Below are 21,735 nucleotides of genomic sequence, written 5' to 3' on the forward strand. Positions count from 1 at the left end.
CTTGTGTACACACAACACTGGAATTCTCACATCAGGTTCCCACCAAGTCACAGAGCCAACCTGCACGCACGCACGCACACGCACACACACACGCACACACACACACACACAGGGCCCCCCCTGTGCGGTACTGACCCACCACTCCTGGTCCTCCTCCCCGTCCACCACGATCACCTCCCCCTCGGTGAAGGTCAGCTCATCGGGGTTGTCGGCGATGCAGTGGTAGATGGCCTTCACGCGCTTGGGCTTGTGCTTCTGGAACACAGAGTGCACCGCCGGAGCGGAGTTCACAAGAGAGCATTAATGAGGTGGAACTTGGGGATAAAAATAGCATAACGCAGTTTCTACTTCAAGGAATCCTTGCTTAATCCGCCTGGGACCTTAACACAACGGTAGCAGGTGAAATATCACTCATGGTTTAGCGGCTCTAATTCCTCATGGTTTCATTGTTAAGTTATTCATGAGATTGGAACACAAAAAGGGGTCTTGAACATTTACGTCCCATGACTTGTTCCGCTTTCTGGACAAGCGCTCTCTTGTGGTCGCTGGTTAATTTCCTCAATAAATCAGGAAATTCACAGTATAGAGAAGCACACAGATGACTGGCACCCAATCACAAGGCCGGAGACACCGACGACAAACACAAACAGAGGACACACAGCCTGCATCGTTGTGTTCCCCCTCACCACCGACACACAAAAGTACATCAACACAAACGCACAACTCATGTACCAGCCACGGGTGAATCAATGAATGCACACTCAGTTCAGAGGGAGAGGGGGAAAGAGGGGGAGACAGAGTGTCACAGACGGGGGGCCTTACCAGAGGTCCCTTCCTTGGAGTGGGGGCCGGAGGCATGGATTGACCAATGGAATTCCTTGGGCATCCAGGGACTTCTTTAGCTGGAACAGGAAAAGGAAATGACATCAGGGTGAAAGAAACACTCTCCGTGTGCTGTGAGGAAGGAACCAAGTCTCGACTGATAAGGGGCAAAGTGGCTAGCGTGTAAAGCTAATATCTCAGTTATGTTATTATCTCAGGTCTGTTACGTTCTTATCTCAGGTCTGTTACGTTCTTATCTCAGGTCTGTTACCTCATTATCTCAGGTCCATTACATTATTATCTCAGGTCTGCCAAGCTATTATCTCAGGTCTGCTAAGTTATTATCTTAGGTCTGTCAAGTTATTATCTCAGGTCTGCTAAGTTATCATCTCAGGTCTGTTACATTATTATCTCAGGTCTGTTAAGTTATTATCTCAGGACTATGTTACGTTATTATCTCAGGTCTGTGTTATGTTATTATCTCAGGTCTGCGTTACGTTTTTATCTCAGGTCTGTTATGTTATCTCAGGTCTGTGTAACGCCTTTATCTCAGGTACGTGTTATGTTATTATCTCAGGTCTGTGTTATGTTATTATCTCAGGTCTGTGTTAAGTTATTATCTCAGGTCTGTGTGTTATGTTATTATCTCAGGTATGTTACCTTATTATCTCTGCTCTGTGTAACGTTATCTCATGTCTGAACACGCATGGTTTGATATGAGGTTGATGACCCACCTTGTCGTTCTATGGATCCCTTGCGGTTCAGAGGTATTCGGGTGAAGCTCTTGTCGTTCCTGGAAACAGAGCAGAAGCAGACCAGCGTTGAAGTTCCCTCGGGAGCCGGCTTGTAAAAGCTTTCAGGTCATAACAAAATATTGTTTTTAGCTTTAGACACAAATTGTAACTCAGTGACTAAGTGGTTGTGGTTATGTCCCAGTTATAGTCTGAGTTAAATCCACAATAGAACAGACACCCTCATCAGCGTTGTGGGAACATGGCCAACAGAAACGCAGCTGGGCCATGGAGTCCATGGAGTTTACTAAAATTACGTATTATAAATGAGTATTATGCGCATGTAGTTGGTGTGTGAGTGTGTGCACAGTCGTACCCTAAAGGAGACTTGGGCGGGCCCCCACGGGGCCCCGGCGGGACCTTGCCCTCCATCACGTTCAGCAGCTTGGCTGCAGGAGGCATCCCCAGCGCTGGAGACACAGCGGACACACAGCAGTACAGTCAGCCTCTCTGGCCTTTAGTACACACCACATATTCCCGTACACAATGTTAGTATCAGTCTACTGGGAATACATCTTTATTTTTAGGGGAACGGGAAACAGGAAACGGGAAACGGGGAATGGGGAACAGAGAACGGCCGGTACCTCCGCTGGAGGTGAGCCGCATGGGGGGCATGGGGGGGTGCATGTTGGGGGGGTCGGAGGAGGACCTCTGCCGCCCCGTCAGGTCCAGGGAGCCGGGCTTCCAGCTGGAGGATAGGGAGGTCTGCAGCGTGCCACCGGCCAGACCGGATAACTGGACTGTGGGGGGGGGGGGGGGGGGGGGGGGGGGGGGGGGGAAGAGAGAGAGGGGGGGGAAGGTTAGGGAGGGAGACCAGGAGGGAGGGACGAGGGCAGGGAATGATGAGGTGGCACTGGAGGCAGGAAATAAACATGAATAGACAGAGCGAGAAAGAGGGAGAGAGTCAGAAGGACAAGCCAGGTTTACACACACACACACACACACACACACACACACACACACACACACACACACACACACACACACACACACACACACACACACACACACACACACACACACACACACACACACACACACACACGATGGGGGAGGGATGGCCAGAGAGACCAGATGACTCTCACCCAAAAGGGTGAGACTAACCCTCCCCTTCTGATCTCTTTATACAGGAGTGTAATTGGGAGAGACGGTTGATGGGAAGAGGGAATGTGTAGAATGCAGTGATTGGGGGGGGGCGGCCATATTGCTTGGCAAGGCACCAGATGGCCACTAAGGTTATTAAGATGCTCTGACACGGACCCGCCGTCTGGTGGGCCTGCAGAGAGAGAGGCAGAGGGCCTGCACCAGAGGACCTGCACCAGAGGACCTGCACCAGAGGACCTGCACCAGAGGACCTGCACCAGAGGACTATGATCTTAATCCAACATGTGTGAACCTCAGCACCTCTACGGCTAGCTGGCTCCCAGTGACTTCCTTCCATAGACCCCAGACACATCCATAGACCCCAGACACATCCATAGACCCCAGACACATCCATAGACCCCAGACACCTCCACAGACCACATCCACAGACAGAAATATAAGCATCCATAGAGCCCAGACTGATCCACAGACAGACCCATAGACCCCAGACTGGCCCAACCCGGGCAAGGGAGCCTACCCAGGTTCCTGGGGGGCAGGGGCGGCGCCGAGGCGGTGGTGGGGCCCCCCGGGCCCCCGGCCAGGGGGGGGTTGTTGTTGAGGATGGTCCCGTAGGTCTCGTTGTTCACCAGGTTGGTCACGTAGCCCCGCTGCTTCTCCTTGCCGACCCCGTCCCGGGCCCCCGGCCCCGGGGACCCGTGGAGGTGGGAGTTGGCCCCTGGGGCGTAGCAGCTGACGGGTCGCTCGTCCCGCCGGTGGGGGCTGGGCTGGAGAGACGTGGGGGGTGGGGGGACAGGGTTACACGGGGTTCGGCTTCAGTGCGACTTTATCAGTGACTTCTTATGATACTCGGGTGGATGGATGTGATTAGTGGATTTGTTTTTTAGCACTCTTTACTTAAAAATAGTACTTAGCAACGTGTAGCATCTTAATTTAGATAGCTTTGTTGTATACTGGGAATGGATTAGCCTAGCGATTGTTAGTGCTTGGCACTTGTTTCAAAGAGCCAGTGGAATACAGAGGGTGTCCTGAGGGTCAACATCATGATCTGCAGGAGAGGGGGAGTCATCAAGGAATGAAAGAGGTCTGGTTTCCTCCAGGAAGGGGGCGAGACAGAGTCCACGCTCCACCTAGTAAGGTTGAGGGATTGGGAACGCTCTGTGTGTGAAATGAATGAATGAGTGAATGGATGAGTGCCCCCCCGCCCCACCTTCTCGTCCAGATCCTCGTCGCTCTCGTCCAGATCTTCGTGCTGCAGGCACCACTCGTACTCCACGTGGACGTGGGCGTTGAACTTCCCCGCCAGCGCCTGGTTCAGCTGCACACAAGGAACCCCAACGTTACACCCACACCGCGTTATACCCACACAGGAACCCCAACGTTACACCCACACCGCGTTATACCCAGACAGGAACCCCAACGTTGCACCCACACCGCGTTATACCCACACAGGAACCCAATGTGAGACCCACAACGTTCCACCCACACAGAGGAAGACAATGTTACGCTGAACACCCAACCCCAACTTTACAGGGAACCCCATGTTAACCTGACGAAGGGGTACCCTAACATTACATGACACTAGGGCTGCTTGATTATGGGAAAAATCATAATCCCGATTATTTTGGTCAATATCGAAATCACGATTATTCAAACGATTATTTTTGAGTTTGAAAACATGTTGTATTTATTCAGCATGTCTCTCCCAAAAAAAACTTTGTAAATGAGAACTTTGAAATTTAAAAAAATTACTTAGAAAAATACCCAAAATGGTCAAAAAGATTATACAGATATGTATCCAGCTGTTCTGCCCTTTCTATAAATCATAAAACAAAAAAAAAAGCAAAATTAACTAGATTATGTTAATTTTGTGATCGTTTAACGCTAAAATCGAAATCGCGATCAAAATTTGATTGGCTTTACAGTGAACCCGGGGCTGTTCCCCTCTGAGGTGCCGACAGGTGGGTGCTCACCAGCTCCTCACACTGCAGGTGCTTCAGCCTCCGGGCGATGTCCAGCGGCGTCTCCCCCGACTCGTTGGCTAGCAGAGGGAGAACAGACCAACAAGACTTCAGCGCGCCGTTTGAGGACCAGGCTTGGCCACGTTGGGCTGCTTGGGTTGGCTGTGAGGTGTGTCCCCACGTGGTTCTCCTCAGAGAACAATGGCCTCTTTCATCCACTCATCACTCACTCAGTTTAGTTTCAGGGCAAATGAGAGTAAATAGAGGAAAATGTTGGGAGGAAGATTTCTCTGAGGGGCTTTTGGCAAGCCAGGGGCTTTGGGAACCCAGCCTGGAAACGACTTGGACCCTGCACAGTGTGTGTGTGTGTGTGTGTGTGTGTGTGTGTGTGTGTGTGTGTGTGTGTGTGTGTGTGTGTGTGTGTGTGTGTGTGTGTGTGTGTGTGTGTGTGTGTGTGTGTGTGTGTGTGTGTACAGTGAAAGACAGGAGAGAGAGATTTCACTGATTGTGAGAGCGAGGGATAAAGGGAGACGGTTCGGTAGTAACCACAGCCCACTGTCCGTCTGTCCCCCCCCCCCGGCAGACGGGTGGTCGCCTACCGATCTCGATGGAGGCCTTCCCCCGCAGCAGCAGCTTCAGACACTCGCTGTTGTCCGTCAGACAGCAGTAATGGAGCGCCGAGCTGCCCTTGGCTGTCTGCTTATCCAGGTTCAGGCTGCTCAGACACACAGGGAGAGAGAGGGGGACACCTGGATGATGTGCAGGACGAGCAGCCGTCATAGGAGCATCGGAACATTTAAGCGAGAGTGAGAGAAGATGAGATCATTTAATTATCTTTGGAAAACTAACAGGCTGTTTTGGAGACCGAGGATGGTGTGCCCTTCTTGATCTAAAGAGTATGAAGCGGGTGTAGGGTGGTACTCCCTGGACCCTCTGAGTACCTGTTCTGAGTGAGGAAGTCCACGATGTGCAGCGAGGTCCGGTCCACGAGTCTGACCGCCAGGTGGAGGGCGGTCTCCCCGTGCTCCTGCACACACACACACACACACACACACACACACACACACACACACACACACACACACACACACACACACACACACACACACACACACACACACACACACACACACACACACACACACACACACACTTTAAAGACTTGCCAGAGCTATACAGTGACAGAGGATAACCAAAGCCAGGTTCTAATCCCAGCCTAATAAAGCATACAGCCTTTCCAGAGAGGGAGATTCATTTGACCATCATTCAACATATCTGGCCAACACATTGAAATATCTTGTAGACTGAAATAGGTTATCACAAACTCTCATTGAACACATTTAACGCACATTGAAAAAATGTAAGAACAACATTTAAGAAAACATTCAATGTTTTATTGAATGTTATTAACAACGTAAATAAGGCAAACACATGCACCAGTCTGTGTGTGCGTATGCCTGTGTGTGTGTGCATGTGCATGTGCTTGACGTGCGTGCGTGTGCATATGCTTGTGTGTGTGTGTGTACTGACGTGCTCGTTGCCCAGCGGGATGGGCTCCATGAGGTCCAGCCCCTCGGCGTACACCTGGATGAGGGAGAAGATGTCCCGCGCCTTCACCGCCTCGCTCAGCGTGTGCAGGCGGGCCGCAGGGCCCCCGGGGCCGGAGGGGCCCGCCGTCTGCCGGCGGGCGAAGCGCTTGTCCGTGTATTTAGCCGTGATGAAGTCCTTCCTCGCCTGCCTGTTGGGGACAAGCAGGACGTCAGGGGCTTAGTCCACTACTGAACACACACACACTCCACTACAGAACACACACACACAACCACAAATATTGAACAGACACACACAAATACTGAACGAAGTTCACTCACACACTGAATAAACACACATGCAAGCTAACCAGAAAACCGTTTGAACAAACACACACACACACACTCAATATCATCTTTGTTTTGGGCGTCCATCACAGTAATGGAAGGGCCTTAATGAGCTCAATGGCATGCAGTGGCTGGCCATGAATATACGGTTCTGTTCTGTGTTAAGAAGCCAAGGGAGGCCTGAGGAGAGGTTTGAGTGGAGTGTGTGTGCGTGTGCTTCGGCTTTGGCTTTGTGCGTGTTTGTGTGCGCGATGGGTGTGTGTGTCCGCGTGATGGGTGTGTGTGTTTGTGTTTGTGCGATGGCTGTGTGTGTTTGTGTGTGATGGGTGTGTGTGCATGCATGTGTGTGAGTGTGTGTGGAGTGAGTAAGGGTGTGTGCCTTACATGTCACTGGTAGGGTTCGGTTTGACCACATTTTCAGCCGCCAGAGAAGCCTCCATGATTTCATTAAATCCTGCATTCCCCACATTCTTGGCCAGCTGCAGAAGTCAAACACAAACTGTGAGTCCACCACAAACACCCACAAATAGACAAACAGGCACATGGCAAATACACACACTTCAATAGAGAATCTATTTCGGTCCAAAAGATAGCAGTCAAGGTCCTCGCTCCGTTTCTCTGGTGAAGAGATCGCCGCTTCCAACACCAACCCCTCAGACAGAACGGCGTGGAGATCACAGGACAAATGTACGTGGAGCAGCGGTCTCAACACCAGTCAGATCACCAGTGGCGTCACCATGGCAACCAGCACCACTGCCTCACTCCTTCAGCATCGCTCCCTCAGCCTCGAACCCTCAGCCTCGAACCCTCAGCCTCCAGCCTAATTCCCGCTCTCTGGGATTCTTCCTACATTCTTCCTTTATTTAAGTTTCCCTCCCTCCTTTAACCCCTGACCTCCTCCCAGTACGACCCGTCTTCCATGTCTACTCTTTAAGATGAAGAACCCCGAGATTCATCCCCCATACACAGGGGGCTCTGAGGCCCAACACGAGGCATAAGGCAGAAACCTGCCAAAACCCAACCTAATGTGTTCATGACGCTGTTCTGCCCGACACACATCAAAGGCCTTGGACAGGACGGTGAACCGAGCGGGGGAGAGCCGACCTACCAGGAGCTCGGAGGTGCTGAGCACGTCCAGCGTGAGCGACTGGATCCTGGAGTAGTGGACCCCCAGCTCCCGGTGGATCCCAGAGCACTCGATGCACATCAGGATGCCCAGGTTGGTGGCCAGCCAGGTGGGGTCTGGGAGAGAGGGAGAGAAAGAGAACAGTAGTTGAACCTCTGTCCGTGCCCAGAGGTATTCTACCAAGCACGGTAACATACTGCTGAAACCCTGAGAAGATTATTCAATAAAAAAAAATTCTTTCTCAAACTCTGTACTACTAGTCTCAAATACTTACTCGGTACTAGGTCTGACTCTGTCATATGCCCCCTTTTGGTATGGTATGGTAGTACAATAGTATTTATATACTTTAACCATGTGTGCAATGTGACTTGGCTTTTTAACCTGCTTTGGCTGTTAACATTTCCATATCCATAACTAACTATCTCTGCGCGTGCTGTGGGTCGCGGCCCCAGGCCGATGGGCCCCAGGCCGACCCCCCCCCCCCCCCGCTGTGTGCGTGGCGCCGGACCACTCACTGGGCGCTCCGCAGTCGCAGCACACGTCGTTGCCCGTCATCCTCTTCACCTCGGCCAGGATGGCCTTGGTGAGCTCCTGCACGATGTTGTTCTCCCCGGCCCGCGGGTCGCCCTTGAAGGCCTGGTTCAGAGCCTCCTCCTTGCTGTTCTGCAGCACCGAGATCCATCTGGACGGACGGGGACGAGCAGGGGCAGCCAATAGGAGGAGAGACGGAGAGGATGACGTCGGAGGGAGGATACATGTGATGGAGGGAGGTAAGGGTTGAGGACGGAGGGCAGGCGACCGGGTCGAGGGTGGAGCAGGGAGATTGTATAATGTGGGAATATTGTGGTAAACGGTATACACACACACACACACACACACACACACACACACACACACACACACACACACACACACACACACACACACACACACACACACACACACACACACACACACACACACACACACACACACACACACACGTCCTGAAAGGGGGCAAAGGCTGAGGTCTTACATCTGGCAGTCTGGGTCGTCCTCCGCCTGGAAGTGGTACGTCCGGTCGTCTGGAGTGGGGAGCAGGAGCCAAGAGGGTCAGAGAGGAAGGAAGGAGAGAAACGTGAACAGAGGGGGACATGACCACGGTGCCGGGGTGATCTCATCATGAGGAGGAATGGGTTTCAAATCAAGAGACTCAAGTCTGTCGCTACAAACGGACTCCAGCCCAGTACTGACACGCAGGGTGTAGAGAAACACAGCAGAACTTCTCTCCGTGTTTAAATGGCGAGCGACTCTGCAGTCCAGACACATTCAACCGTAGCATCAATAGCCCAGCCACTTGGATTATGCCATCGGCATAGCTAGACGTCATTCAGTTAACCATTAGCAGTGATATTAAATGGATAATAAAGACCCCACTACTGCAGGGGGGGAAGGCAGGTCTACTCTAGTTAACACCCTCCTCTTTGTTACGGGCTGTCTGGCTCAAGGAGTAAGATCAGCCATGACATCATATCCAGGGTGTGACGTCCACAGGGTGGTCAGACCAGAGGGCACTAGGACCCTGGAGCCCCAGAGGAGCCCTACACCAGGTGGGGGGATACGAGGGGAGCACCGTGGGGGAGAGACACCTACGGGATATGAGGTCGAAGCTCTTCTTCTCGTCTGGATTGTGCTTCACCTGGCAGGTGAGCAGGTTCAGTTTCGCTGGAGGGCGATTCGCCTGGGAGGGGGGAGAGAGGGGGAGAGAGAGATGATTAGAGCAGGTGATTGGCTTCGAGGTTTGTGTGTGTGTGTGTGCGTGTGCGTGTGTGTGTCAATCTTAATGCATTCACGACTAACGAGGAACCATAATGAGTGCCATGGAGCCTGGGCCGACGCCAGAAACACACACAGCATTTGAAATACACACTCTTGCGGCTGATGGTTGCTACTGTAGTGTGAGTGAGTGAGTGAGTGAGTGAGTGAGTGAGTGAGTGAGTGAGTGAGTGAGTGAGTGAGTGAGTGAGTGAGTGAGTGAGTGAGTGAGTGAGTGAGTGAGTCTCACCGTGCCGTGGGAAATAGTGAGGTATCCATTTTTTACTGAGCACTTTCTCTTCTGCCACACCTTCCGCAAGCTGGGAGATGGAGGAGAAACAAGGTTCAGTGTGAGGCACCCCCGCGTGCACATGTAAACACACATGTACGTGCATGTACATACACATATATGAGCTTTTATTCAAAGCGACTTACTGTACAGTCAGGATGTTCATAGAACCAAGTGCCAAGCATTAACAATCGCTAGGTTAACCCATTCCCCGTATACAACAAGGATAGCTAGGATAAGATTCTACACACATACAAGCACAGAGCCACAGTGACACAATAAACTCAGAATGAACCCTAGCAATGAAATATTCATCACAAGTCTAGAGTTATATTGAGCGGAAGAGACTGCTCATTAATATTCAAAATGCAAATAAATGATAGACTTTAAAAAGTCCCCTGCTGCTAGAGGTTGTTAAGATAATCAAGTAGAAGCATTTGAATATCAATATAAGGCGATACAGAACAAGCTCATACTGTGGAGCCTTGCTGAAGGCAGGGCACAGGTTCGGGAAATAGTCTTTATTTACAAAGCATCAACGGTTAGGGGATGAACGGGATGGACGGTGGTACAACAGACCCTGTTCACAGTGTCTCTACTTAATGGTAGGACACAGGTTTCACCTGTTGAAAGGGGGTATCAGCGATGTTTGGTGACATCACTTCTCGTTATTTGAAGCGAGATCCCAAACTAACAGAGCCAGCTCAGCCCTCCCTCCCGGGGGGGGAGGGGGGGGAACATCATGAACGCTGCACAAATCCACCAAAACACCCACCCCCTTGTCGGTGATGGTTGGAATACTATTAATTTTGTTTTTCAGTGGTTGGCATTACCATTTGTTTTTGTGTACAATCTCGGAGCAATGGCTGCCTACAGAGAAAAGGTTTTTGGATGGCCTGCTTATGAGGCGGGCAGCTAGCGGATCGTGAGGAAAGATCAGATTAATGTGATCATTTATGTTTTGGCCTAGCATCGCTGATACGACCTTAAAGGGTCTGCTCCCTTATTTACCACCAGGGCACATGGTCCGTCCTCAGCGCTGATGTTTCACTAGTTTAGTGTACTTCTGCTCCCTGACGCAGAACGACAGCAGATCCAGGATCAGTGTTATGAGCTGTTCTCTGAAAAGGGTGCACACTGCCTGAGGTGAACTGTAGTGAGGGACGGATGAAGTCACCAGACAGAAGCGGGTGATCAAGGCTGGGCTGTAGCTCTCCCCAACAAACTGGAGATCAGGTCAGGACAAAAACTAACCCTACTAACAGATGGTCGGCAGTAGGTTAAGTTAACTTGGGTTGGTTTTATACGTCTGTCCAGCACGGTCAATGTACTAGTCTGTACTGGTACACTGCCAGAACTTCAAATCGAACACAGAACTTGTGTTATGAGCTGAACCCGTTTTTCCTACTGTTCCTACCTTCAATTTGTGTGACACATCAGTGAGATGACTCCTCGAGGTGAACACTGAGATGACTCCTCTAGGTGAAGTCACCCATGAGGGAGCTGACATGCAGCAGAGCGCCCACGCTACAGCATGATACTGGTTTCATACACCCGTTCAACAAGCAGCGTTTATTAGTGAACAGCAATAAGTGGGGGCCGCTTATGATTTGTTTGCTTGATTAATCATGGATTTGGCTCAGCGAACACAGAGTGCTGCAAATGGACTGGCCTGTTGCCAAGCTACACAAACGAACTTTCCCTGCACACTGGTTGGCTGCGTTGTGTGGGTCTACACGTTACCACAGGCCCGCTACTCTAACAACTGGCTTTAACTGGTTTTATTCAGTGTGCGACCAGTGAGCAGCACTTCGCTGGCATACGATTCTGATGAGCCAACAGCTGAAGACGACCGTTAAACTAATTAACGGCCATCAGGAACACGTGTGAGAGGGAGTGATACATGTGCATTGAAAAGTCCCACAAACTAGTTCAGCGTGCATGGAATGCCTCTTGTCCAATTAAATCACCTGGTCAGGGACTAGCTGCTGCCTAACCCACACTGACCGCGGACCATGTGACCTGGTGCTTCACAGCAGACCCTGTGGTGACCCCTCTGTGAAGAGGGTGTATTGTGTAACTCTGCTGATGACCGGTGCCACGCCCAGCTGCTGGGGTCAGGGGTCAGACTCACCCGTCACTCTTCTTGTACAAGTGTCCGCTGCGGTCAGTGCCGTGCTCCTTGTTGCCCTGCGGCTGGTGGAGGCTGTAGGTGGCGCTCTGACGCACCTGGGAGTCCTTCAGGGGGAGAGGACAAATCACAGGTCACCTTTCAGGGCGGAGCCGGTTAGAGGTCAACAAAAAGGTCAAAAACAAGACATAATATAACAGAAAACCCTACAAACGGACTTGTGTTTGATTTACAATTTTATTAAAAGAACAAACTGTACAGAAACCACTATGAAGACAAACATCAGGAAAAATTAGGATGAGCGGGTCTATTAGTAGGAAAAATAAAAGTTTCTACACAAATGAAGGTTTAATCTGAAGAAATCTACTTACTCTCCTAGACTTGGTTCACAAAAGTTGGAAGCAGTGAACAAGACAGGAAGAGAAAAGAGAAAGAATGAAAAGAGCATTCTTCACATGAGACTTTGTGCAACAGTAGCTGGCAACTGTTAGAACGGTGTCCTTAAACACCAGTAACACGTTCATATGGTGAAGTTAATATGTAGAGAACAGGGATAGTTGAGTCTTTAAGCTGTTTCTGCAGATCTCTGTTCTTGGCTAGCTGGAGGTGGGGCCAACCCCAGCTCCACCAGTATATGATTAGAGTAGGTGATTGGCTTCGAGGTTTGTGTGTGTGTGATTGGCTTCGAGGTTTGTGTGTGTGTGTGTGTGTGTGATTGGCTTCGAGGTTTGTGTGTGTGTGTGTGTGTGTGATTGGCTTCGAGGTTTGTGTGTGTGTGTGTGTGATTGGCTTCGAGGTTTGTGTGTGTGTGTGTGTGATTGGCTTCGAGGTTTGTGTGTGTGTGTGTGTGATTGGCTTCGAGGTTTGTGTGTGTGTGTGTGTGTGTGTGTGTGTGTGTGTGTGTGTGTGTGTGTGTGTGTGTGTGTGTGTGTGTGTGTGTGTGTGTGTGTGTGTGTGTGTGTGTGTTACCTCCTTCTGCTCAACCTGCAGAGCCGTCTTCAGAACTTCTCGTAGCTGAGTGAGCTGCTTCCTCTCCTCGTCCTGCACCTGCTTTATCTGGTGTCAATCGTACAATTAATAAAGAAATATAGATCTATGCATAGATATATAGATCTAGATTTATCTAGATCTATATATACATTTTGATCTATAACTATATATATCCTTGAACAATCATCTATAAATATATCTATAGATGTAGATCTCTAATTATAAATCTAGATCTAGATCTATATCTTGGATAGATACAATGTCCATCAGAGGCGTACCGTGTGCAGGTCGGTTGCCAGTTTCTCAATGGAAGGCTTCAGGTTGTCCACAGCCTTCAGACCGTCCTGGAAGAAACTGAGGAGAGGCGTCAGGTCAGTGGGGTCAAGAATGTGAGAGAACTCCATGCTTTATGTTCACCTCATCTTCCCGTCGCAGGTCAAAAGTACATTGCTGAGACAGTTCTCAGAAAACCTTCTCTTGGCTGTGATATTTACAACTAAAGTAGAGGGAAGATGAGTTTTGCTGTGCGCACACTATGATGTAATGAGTCATAGCCTGTGGCCAATTTATCAACTGGTACGTCCAGTTTCATGTTCCAACAGTAACATCTCTGCGCTGAAGGGAAATTTATGCATTAAAACTCAAGTAAATAAACACTAAATTGTTACGTCATGAGCAACTGGTCACCTCCCCCACCAAAGAGCCTGACAAATCAGACGCCGACAGAGACAGACATGTCTTACTTGCACTGGGCGTGGAAGTACTTGATGAGGTTCTGCAGCAGGTCCACTCCCTTCTTGATCTTGATCTCGTTCACTTTGAGCAGATACTGTTCACATGGACACAGACAGACGCATACCTTCAGAGACAACCGGGGCCGTCGTCGAGACGCCACTTCATCATTCAGCCCCGTGCGAGAGTGGGAGGGACCGTTACGACCGGTCCCTCCGGTACCCCCAGGAGACGTTCTCTCTACAGACCTCACACATCTGCAGCTGGAAGAACCTCCGCTCCTTCTCCATCTCCTCTGCGATCTCGGCGCCGCTGATTTCTGTGCGGATCATGCCGTGCTGCCGGGCGTGCTCCTTCTTCTCCTTCTCGATCTTGGTGCTGAGGAAGAAGAAGGCGAGACAGGGAGTCAGACAGAGAGACAGACAGAGAGACTGGAGGTGAGAGAGAGTCAGACAAGAGAGAGTCGGACAGAGAGGCGGGAGAGACAGAGAGAGAGACAGAGAGAGAGAGTCCAACGGAGAGACTCTGCAGGCCGGATCACAGAAGTAAAGTCAGACCGAAGATTAAATCAAACGGGGCATGTCCGTTCCATGCAGGAGAGCTTCTTTTGAATGTGCTGCGGGTTGTTTGCATTAAGGTCATCTCCCCTCAAGGCTTTGGCGGTCTCTACCCTCTGAAGAAAGGTTTTCCGTAAGGTTGGGGTTTGTTTGCGTCACCGGGACTTATTCATGCGTTTGATACTTTAATCCCCTTTCCAAGAGAAAGCACCAAGACTACAACCTGTGACTTCTTCAGGCAGAAGAAAAAAGACAGCGAATCAGGCGGATCGGTGTCATCTTGACTTTTGCTGGTAGCAAGACAACACCGAAACCAAGACTGAGGCACTGTCACGCTCAAGCAAGGCAGCGTGACGGCATGAGCAGTCAGCTGTTACAAACACTGATTGCAATCTGGCGTTTCATTAATGAATCATTAATCATCATCATCATCACCGTGACGACCAGCCTCCTGTTCATATGCCCTTCGTTGTGATTTACGAAGCCTCAGCACGCTGGAGAGAAGACAACTGAACTCAAGCTTCTGACGTCTCCGCCCTCGCTTCTGTGTCATAAACCTTGGACTAGGCATTTTTGGTAAACTAGTTTCTTGTAGCAGCAGTGCTGCGGGCCTTGTGCGGCCAGTCGACTCAACAACAACCCTCCACCACATAGCTGTGCTGTACTAGTTTTTACCTAAAGGAGGCGCAGGCCAGCTCATTATGCTTTGAAACCGAGCTGTTCACTTTTGTCCATTAGTTCTTTGACACTTCAAATCCGTCCACGACACTGACTTTGACATATTTAACTGCAGCGTTGACACCGCGTCAGTACGTCTGTCATGTCCTGTCTCTCGCCTCACACGTCGACCGCCAGCAGCAGAGAGATCAGAGCAGTGTTTACTGAGGACGGCCTTCAGAATGGAGGAGAGGCTGGAGCGTCACAGCGAAGAGGAGGAGGTTCTATCAATCAGCCAGACAATTGGGCTCCATTGATCGCAGAAAGACCATCAGAGTCCAATTGTGAAAGGGGGCTGGGGGGGGGGGGGGGTCAAGCCGGGACGAGCCACACAGCATCCCGTGGAAAATGTTTGATTCTGGGACAGAGCCGGGGCTGTCCGCTCAGATCGGTTTGGAGAAGGAGAGGAATTACCCTTTCCGTAAGGAATGTCCTTTGCAGCTTGTAACATATATAAGAAATTTGAATATGACATAAAGATAAGAGTGCTATAAGATCACACACGGGCGTGTCTACAGTGGGAACCTCCTCATGTATTACCTCCACTAGTCATCTGAAAGACTTCGTAGTCAAAGCAAAAACAAACCCCCTTGTTAAATACTCTCAGGATCCTTACACTTTGGTTTCGTAGTCCTTCCACGCTTTATCAAACGGCTTCTTCAAGTCCTGGGGAAAGAGCAGAAAGTGGAACATTTACTACAACTGTGTTAGACACGTTATAATAACCAACAGCAATCAGTCCGAGAGTGGAGTAGATGTTCTCAGTCTACGTTACTCAGATCACCCGAGGCCAACAGCCACGGCTGCCAAGCCAGAAACAAAGACTAATGATGCACAGGGACATCCCACCAAAACAGACAACAGTGGTCACCCTGTGTGTGTGTGTGTGTGTGTGTGTGTGTGTGTGTGTGTGTGTGTGTGTGTGTGTGTGTGTGTGTGTGTGTGTGTGTGTGTGTGTGTGTGTGTGTGTGTGTGTGTGTGTGTTAAAGACGCCTCATTAAGCCGTGTTGTGTTGCTAATCCAACAGCGATCACAGCAAACCAAAGCAGAAATGACTTTGTTCAAATGACCATGTCATTCATTTCCGAAAACACCCTCCCAGCCAAATGGAGGTAATCACCCAACACTAAACGAGCCAGGGTGGCTAATTAGCCCACAACAATAACATGGGCATAATCGGCCAACGGGTAACTGTTGTAGGTGTATGCGATAATTAAATATGAAATCCTAATTGCAAACTCCCACTGTGTGTGCTGTAAAGTATTATTTACAAGCTCTGGAAAGAGGCGACGCTCTCCAAACAAGCTCTGCTGTGTTTCACCGCTTCATTCACATCAAACAAACAATCTGTGCAATCATCCGCGTTGGGGAGATTTAATTGAAGCCTAAAAGCTTGAGGGTCGTGCAGCGACAATACATGGCTTCCGCTTCAGCGGCAGGAGAGAGAGAGAAACAACAAAGCTTTTATCTGTGAGCGATGGAGGCCGGTGACCGTCTCCATCACAGCCCCATTGTTCTGGGTTCAGAGCGTGTCGTCATGACAACGAGACCCCCCCCCACCACACACACACACACACACACACACTTAGACAACACAGCAGGGTGAGGCCCCGAGAGAGTGAGTGAGTGAGTGAGTGAGTGAGTGAGTGAGTGAGTGAGTGAGTGAGTGAGTGAGTGAGTGAGTGAGTGAGTGAGTGAGTGAGTGAGTGAGTGAGTGAGTGAGTGAGTGAGTGAGAGACAGAGCTAGGGAGAGAGAGGGACGAGAGACAGAGAGTGAGAAGAACACTTAACCAGAGAGAGTGAGTGAGCGAGCGATAAAGATGAAAGGGAACAGGTGTGCAGTAAAAAGATAAAAGGATGAAACTGAATTGGTTATGACAGACGCTGTCAGCGAGACAGAGAGGGAGGAGGACTCACGAGAGAAAGAGCAGGACGAAGGAGGGGTCAGAGCCAGAGAGAGGTAAGGCAGACCTGGTAGCAGTGGCTCAACCATCAGGACTGGGCAGGATTCCGGCTCACACATGCTGCCACAAAGTGAGCCGTGGCCTCCGGCCTGCTCACACATGCTGCCACAAAGTGAGTGGTGGCCTCTAGCCCACTCTCACTCATGTGATGTCTTTACAGGAAACAGGCTGATGAGGAATTGCACACACTGTACAACGCCTTCAATACTGAGCTTGCTGCTGCCATCACTACGACTTGTAGTTCTACTATAAAATATGTATCACTACTACTAGTAGTACGACTAGATTATATGGATCACATGTATCACTACTACTAGAAGTACTACTCTATAATATGCATCACTACTACTAGTAGTACTACTAGATATGGATGACATGCATCACTACTACTAGAAGTACTACTGTATAATATCATATGTATCACATGTGTACCTACTACTAGTAGTACTACTGTATTATATGTATCACATGTATCACTACTGTATGATATGTATCACTACTACTTGTAGTACTGGTGTATGATGTGCATCACATGTATCATTACCACTACTACTACTACTACCAGCTTATGACTAATTGACCCCTACAGATAAATGTCTTGGATTCCCTCAACCAATCCCGGAAAAGATGCCCTGAGTAGTTTACAATCTGAATTGGCTCATACCGACCGAGGCAGAAGCAGTGAACAGGAAACAGTTATTCTCACAGAGCACACTGACAAAAAATGTATCGATGGTCCTTTGAAACATATACATTTAGGGCATTTAAACATTTACATTTACATTTAGCAGTCGCTATTATCAAAAAAGACCCACAATAAGTACATATATCAAAACAAAGAAACAATATATCTCTGTCGGTACAGTAAGAATGTTCATAGACACAAGTGCCAAGCACTGACGATCGTAGGTTATCCCATTGCCTTTGTACAAAAAATATAGCTAGGATAAGACAGGACACAATGCTAAGAACAATTTTTGTGCCAGCACATACAAAATTCTTCCTTGCACTAGCCCTAACAAATTACACTCAAAACCCTTCTCTTAAGCTTGACCTACAGCTCCTTTAAAGCCCTCTTCTCTTAAAGGGCTGCTGCTGGGCTGCCCCTCTGGATAAGTGGCTCTGAGTCAGGGACAACCAGCAGACCGGCTACAGCAGAGTAGCTCGCGCCGCTCTTTCATACACAAACACTGCCTCAAACCGGGGCCCATGACGCAAGCACAACAGTAAGGAGCTTATAGGACCTATGGTGGGTTAAAACTACAGAAGCTAGCGGGACAATGGGCCCAAGGGGAGGCTCCGCTGCAGGTATGACATCATGCAAGAGGCCATTCCTTAAATCCGCTGTTGGCAGAGCGGTCTGGCAGACTCAGCACTACTGGGGGGGGGGGGGGGGGTGTGTGTGTGTGTGTGTGTGTGTGTGTGTGTGTGTGTGTGTGTGTGTGTGTGTGTGTGTGTGTGTGTGTGTGTGTGTGTGTGTGTGTGTGTGTGTGTGTGTGTGTGTGTGTGTGTGTGTGTGTGTGTGTGTGTGTGTGTGTGTGTGTGTGTGTGTGTGTGTGTGTGTGTGTGTGTGTGTGTGGGGTACTTGAGAATCCCTAGCTAATCACAGAATCACAGTTTCCTTGTTTAGGTTACGTAACGTGTCCAAGTTGCCGTAAACTGTGCATCGGTCTTAGTGTTCTGATGAGGTAACGTTTCCATGGCGCCCTGAGGGTCGGATCCCATACGTCGCAATAATCACAACACACATCCACTCTTTTCCTGTCTCCTTTCCGGTGTCCTTTCCTTAGCCCTCACTACAGGAAGCACAAAACAAGACAAAATGGCAGGAAGTTATGGAAAAGTAAATATGTCAGGGTCACCCTGATTCACGCACCAACTCTCAATTCTTCTCTTCGGAGAAGAGACGTGTGGCTGATAAGGCGTGAAATGGAGGCCGGTGACAGGCCTTTAATCACAGAGCCATTAGCCACTGTCCTCCAGGGTAAGCTGATGTGTGGGTTAGCTGATGTTTTGAGTTAGCTGATGTGTGGGTTAGCTGATGTGTGGGTTAGCTGATGTGTTTGCTAGCAGGGTTAGCTCCACCACCGCTGCTGCCTGAATAGCAACAAGCTTCTTGTCCTTAACAGAGAGTTTCAATTCTGGACACGGTAGAAATGAACCCCATATACCGAAACCGATTTCTAATCGTCTGCGTAGCTCTCGGTTCTTGTTGTTTGTTACCTAGCCCCACCAGCCTGCCACCAAAATCCACCCAGGCTGAATCCATATGAATTAGTGTGCGTCTCATAGCTTACTCATGGTACTTAAAGCAGGTGACTGCCTGCTTGAAGTACCGTGAGTAACGCCTCGTGCCCACTGCACCGTCAGTCAACGGACGTGGGAAGGCGTGGCTGACGGATGGGGGAGTAGTCTTTGCAGAGGCAACCGTCAGCCAATCAAATCGCTTCGCCGGGTTCTTCCCGCTTCTTCCTGCTTGTTGCGAGGCAAGAAGACCCGCTTTCCCGCTTTCCAGTATCGTCAGAGCCCGAGTCGCGTCACAGTGCTTAAATTTGCATACGCGATCTGATTGGATGACGGAACCGTCGCTGCCGAAAAAGTTGAACATTTTTCAACTTTTTGACGGTGGCGAACGCTCCAAGTCAACGGACGGATCCACAATGCATTGCGCGACCGTCCCCATTCAAAGTCAATGGGCAACGGACAACTGACGGAGGTAGTGGGCACGGGGCGTAAGCGGTCAGAAAAGCAAAGGTGTCAGGAAAGCAAAGCTTTCAGAAAAGCAAAGCAACACATCTCGTTAATCCTAACTGGAGAGGTTCTATTCCAATTTTAATAGATTTCAGTGTCCCCTACTCTGATGCCTGACTCAACCTTCCATTCCTCCGGTCGGTTAAACAGAGTCTCCGGCTGGAGGCTCCCTCTTTGGTTCCCAACAGAGCTGTCTGCGGACCGAAGAGGAGAGGCTGATAATGAGGAGGAAGAAAAGCAAAAGTCCTCCAGGGGAGAAAATGACAGGTCTGTGTGTGTGTGTGTGTGTGTGTGTGTGTGTGTGTGTGTGTGTGTGTGTGTGTGTGTGTGTGTGTGTGTGTGTGTGTGTGTGTGTGTGTGTGTGTGTGTGTGTGTGTGTGTGTGTGTGTGTGTGTGTGTGTGTGTGTGTGCATGCGACACTTGACAGGTCGAAATGGAATTTCAAAATGGTTTCTTTCTCATTTCACCCATGTTCCAACGTTTCCCCCCTCTGCCCTACTTCCAGACAGACAGGGGTTGAGAGAGCAGGGATTGCCTTCGACACGGACACGCGTGTGATCGTGAGTGCATGCCTCATTAGTCCTGTCGTTAGGGTAATGAGAGTCATCCATGGACCCTAATGAGGTCTGGCCGCCTCCACGGAGAAGACCTCACTGCCCACAGCCAGGGGGGAGAGCTGGGTGAGGGAGGTGGGGTGAGTTGCAGCGATACAGGCATGAAGGTGAAAATGAAGGGAATCAGACAGAATGAGTGCGACGGGGAAAGGGAAAAATGGGACCTTATTATTAATTTAGCATTGAGCGTCGTGACCAAATATTAGTCAGTCAGTCTGCTCCATAACTACTGTAGTAGTGGCAGTAGTAGTAGTAGAAGCAGCAGCAGCAGTATAGTGGAAGTAGTACTAGTACAACTAATAGTAGTAGAAATGCACTGCAAAGCGATAATAATGAGCATAATTGTTAAAGGGTATTTCACTGGAAGGATATAGGTTTCGCTTTTGTAATTGAAATCCACCAGCAACAGAAAGTTAAATCTGCATGATATGAACTGAACGATTTCATGTGTGTGGCAACAAATGGAATGAGATCCATGCTGCTGAACCGCTGTGAGGAAACGGAAGAACACAGAGAGGGAGGAGGAGGCTGCAGACAGCCAGCTGACGTAAGACGTGCGTTACTACGGTAACACGTCTCATTAGAGCAGGTAGCGAGCGCAGGGGTAGAGGGATGAGCCATGAGACCGGGGTTACAGAGGGGAGGTGGGAGCGTCTGGGGAGACTCGGTGACAAACACATGATGATGTTCACGGCCTCACGGGGGGCCGGTGAACCGGCTTCTCCTCCAGTACCAACACGTATCTTTTGCCCTTCTACAGCCGGCTGAACAGCTGACAGATGTGTCACAAAAGGCGTCAACCCATTCTACTGAGGACCGCATCTGTAAGGGTTGACGCTTGAAATGTACTTTAGGAAATGAGATGGGTTCATTTCAAGGCACTCTGCAGAAGATTCAGATGTTCCACATTGTAGGAACATCAGCTGATCATGCGAACTAATGTTGTCCAATATGGACAAAATGACCAGCTACAAACCATCTCCACCGACACACACAGGGTGGTAGGGTTATGCTTGCTATGGTTGTGCTTTTACCCAGAGGGAGAGCTGTTACGACAGCAGCGAAAACCCCCTACAGTAGTGACAACAGCAGTAACAACCCCCATACAGCAGTGATGATCACCACCAACTATCCCTCACTTCATAGTCCAATGTCACGGTCTGAGAGGTCATCATTGCGAGTAGTCGTTCTGTGAGTTGCAGAAGATAAACTCGAAGATTGCTTACCCCTTTGACTCCCTTCAGGTCCCCCTTCAGCAAGCTGTCCAGTGGGAAGGTGATGATATTGTTCATGTTCTGGAACTGGGGCAAACAGAGGGAGAGAGGGGGGGACAGAGATGGACGGACCAAGGAGGCCAGCAGGGACACAGCCAGACAGAAGAGCCGAGAGAGAGAGAGAGAAATGTGTACAAAGATTAACATTCATGAGTTGACCAAGAATGCTGAGACCCTCCCTGTGCATGTGTGCGTGCGTGTCCCATTCAAAACCCAGTGTGCTAAATAGTTTTAAATACGACTGTGT

At 49.7% G+C, this 21,735-nt stretch overlaps 1 protein-coding gene across 3 annotated transcripts in view; it reads right to left on the reverse strand.

Annotated features, from left to right (window-relative positions):
* The window catches only part of LOC130382594 (arf-GAP with SH3 domain, ANK repeat and PH domain-containing protein 2-like), a 48,173-nt gene that overhangs the window by 3,072 nt on the left and 23,366 nt on the right, over positions 1-21,735 (reverse strand). The window contains exons 4-27 of one of the 3 annotated variants that reach the window (XM_056590431.1): positions 21,441-21,509; positions 15,502-15,551; positions 13,860-13,989; positions 13,623-13,708; positions 13,158-13,233; positions 12,859-12,945; positions 11,893-11,996; positions 9,720-9,789; positions 9,308-9,395; positions 8,691-8,739; positions 8,191-8,357; positions 7,658-7,791; positions 6,934-7,028; positions 6,206-6,413; positions 5,617-5,702; positions 5,275-5,390; positions 4,688-4,755; positions 3,925-4,032; positions 3,235-3,481; positions 2,198-2,353; positions 1,930-2,023; positions 1,557-1,615; positions 823-902; positions 136-255 (exon numbers count right to left, since the gene is read on the reverse strand). In XM_056590431.1, coding sequence (XP_056446406.1) covers positions 136-255; positions 823-902; positions 1,557-1,615; positions 1,930-2,023; positions 2,198-2,353; positions 3,235-3,481; positions 3,925-4,032; positions 4,688-4,755; positions 5,275-5,390; positions 5,617-5,702; positions 6,206-6,413; positions 6,934-7,028; positions 7,658-7,791; positions 8,191-8,357; positions 8,691-8,739; positions 9,308-9,395; positions 9,720-9,789; positions 11,893-11,996; positions 12,859-12,945; positions 13,158-13,233; positions 13,623-13,708; positions 13,860-13,989; positions 15,502-15,551; positions 21,441-21,509 — 2,547 coding nt within the window. Of the gene's footprint in view, positions 1-135; positions 256-822; positions 903-1,556; positions 1,616-1,929; positions 2,024-2,197; positions 2,354-3,234; positions 3,482-3,924; positions 4,033-4,687; positions 4,756-5,274; positions 5,391-5,616; positions 5,703-6,205; positions 6,414-6,933; positions 7,029-7,657; positions 7,792-8,190; positions 8,358-8,690; positions 8,740-9,307; positions 9,396-9,719; positions 9,790-11,892; positions 11,997-12,858; positions 12,946-13,157; positions 13,234-13,622; positions 13,709-13,859; positions 13,990-15,501; positions 15,552-21,440; positions 21,516-21,735 lie in introns of all 3 variants that reach the window. The other 2 variants (XM_056590430.1, XM_056590429.1) reach the window with 2 other exon arrangements.

This window comes from Gadus chalcogrammus, chromosome 5 (assembly GCF_026213295.1).
Source record: "Gadus chalcogrammus isolate NIFS_2021 chromosome 5, NIFS_Gcha_1.0, whole genome shotgun sequence".
NCBI lineage: Eukaryota > Metazoa > Chordata > Actinopteri > Gadiformes > Gadidae > Gadus > Gadus chalcogrammus.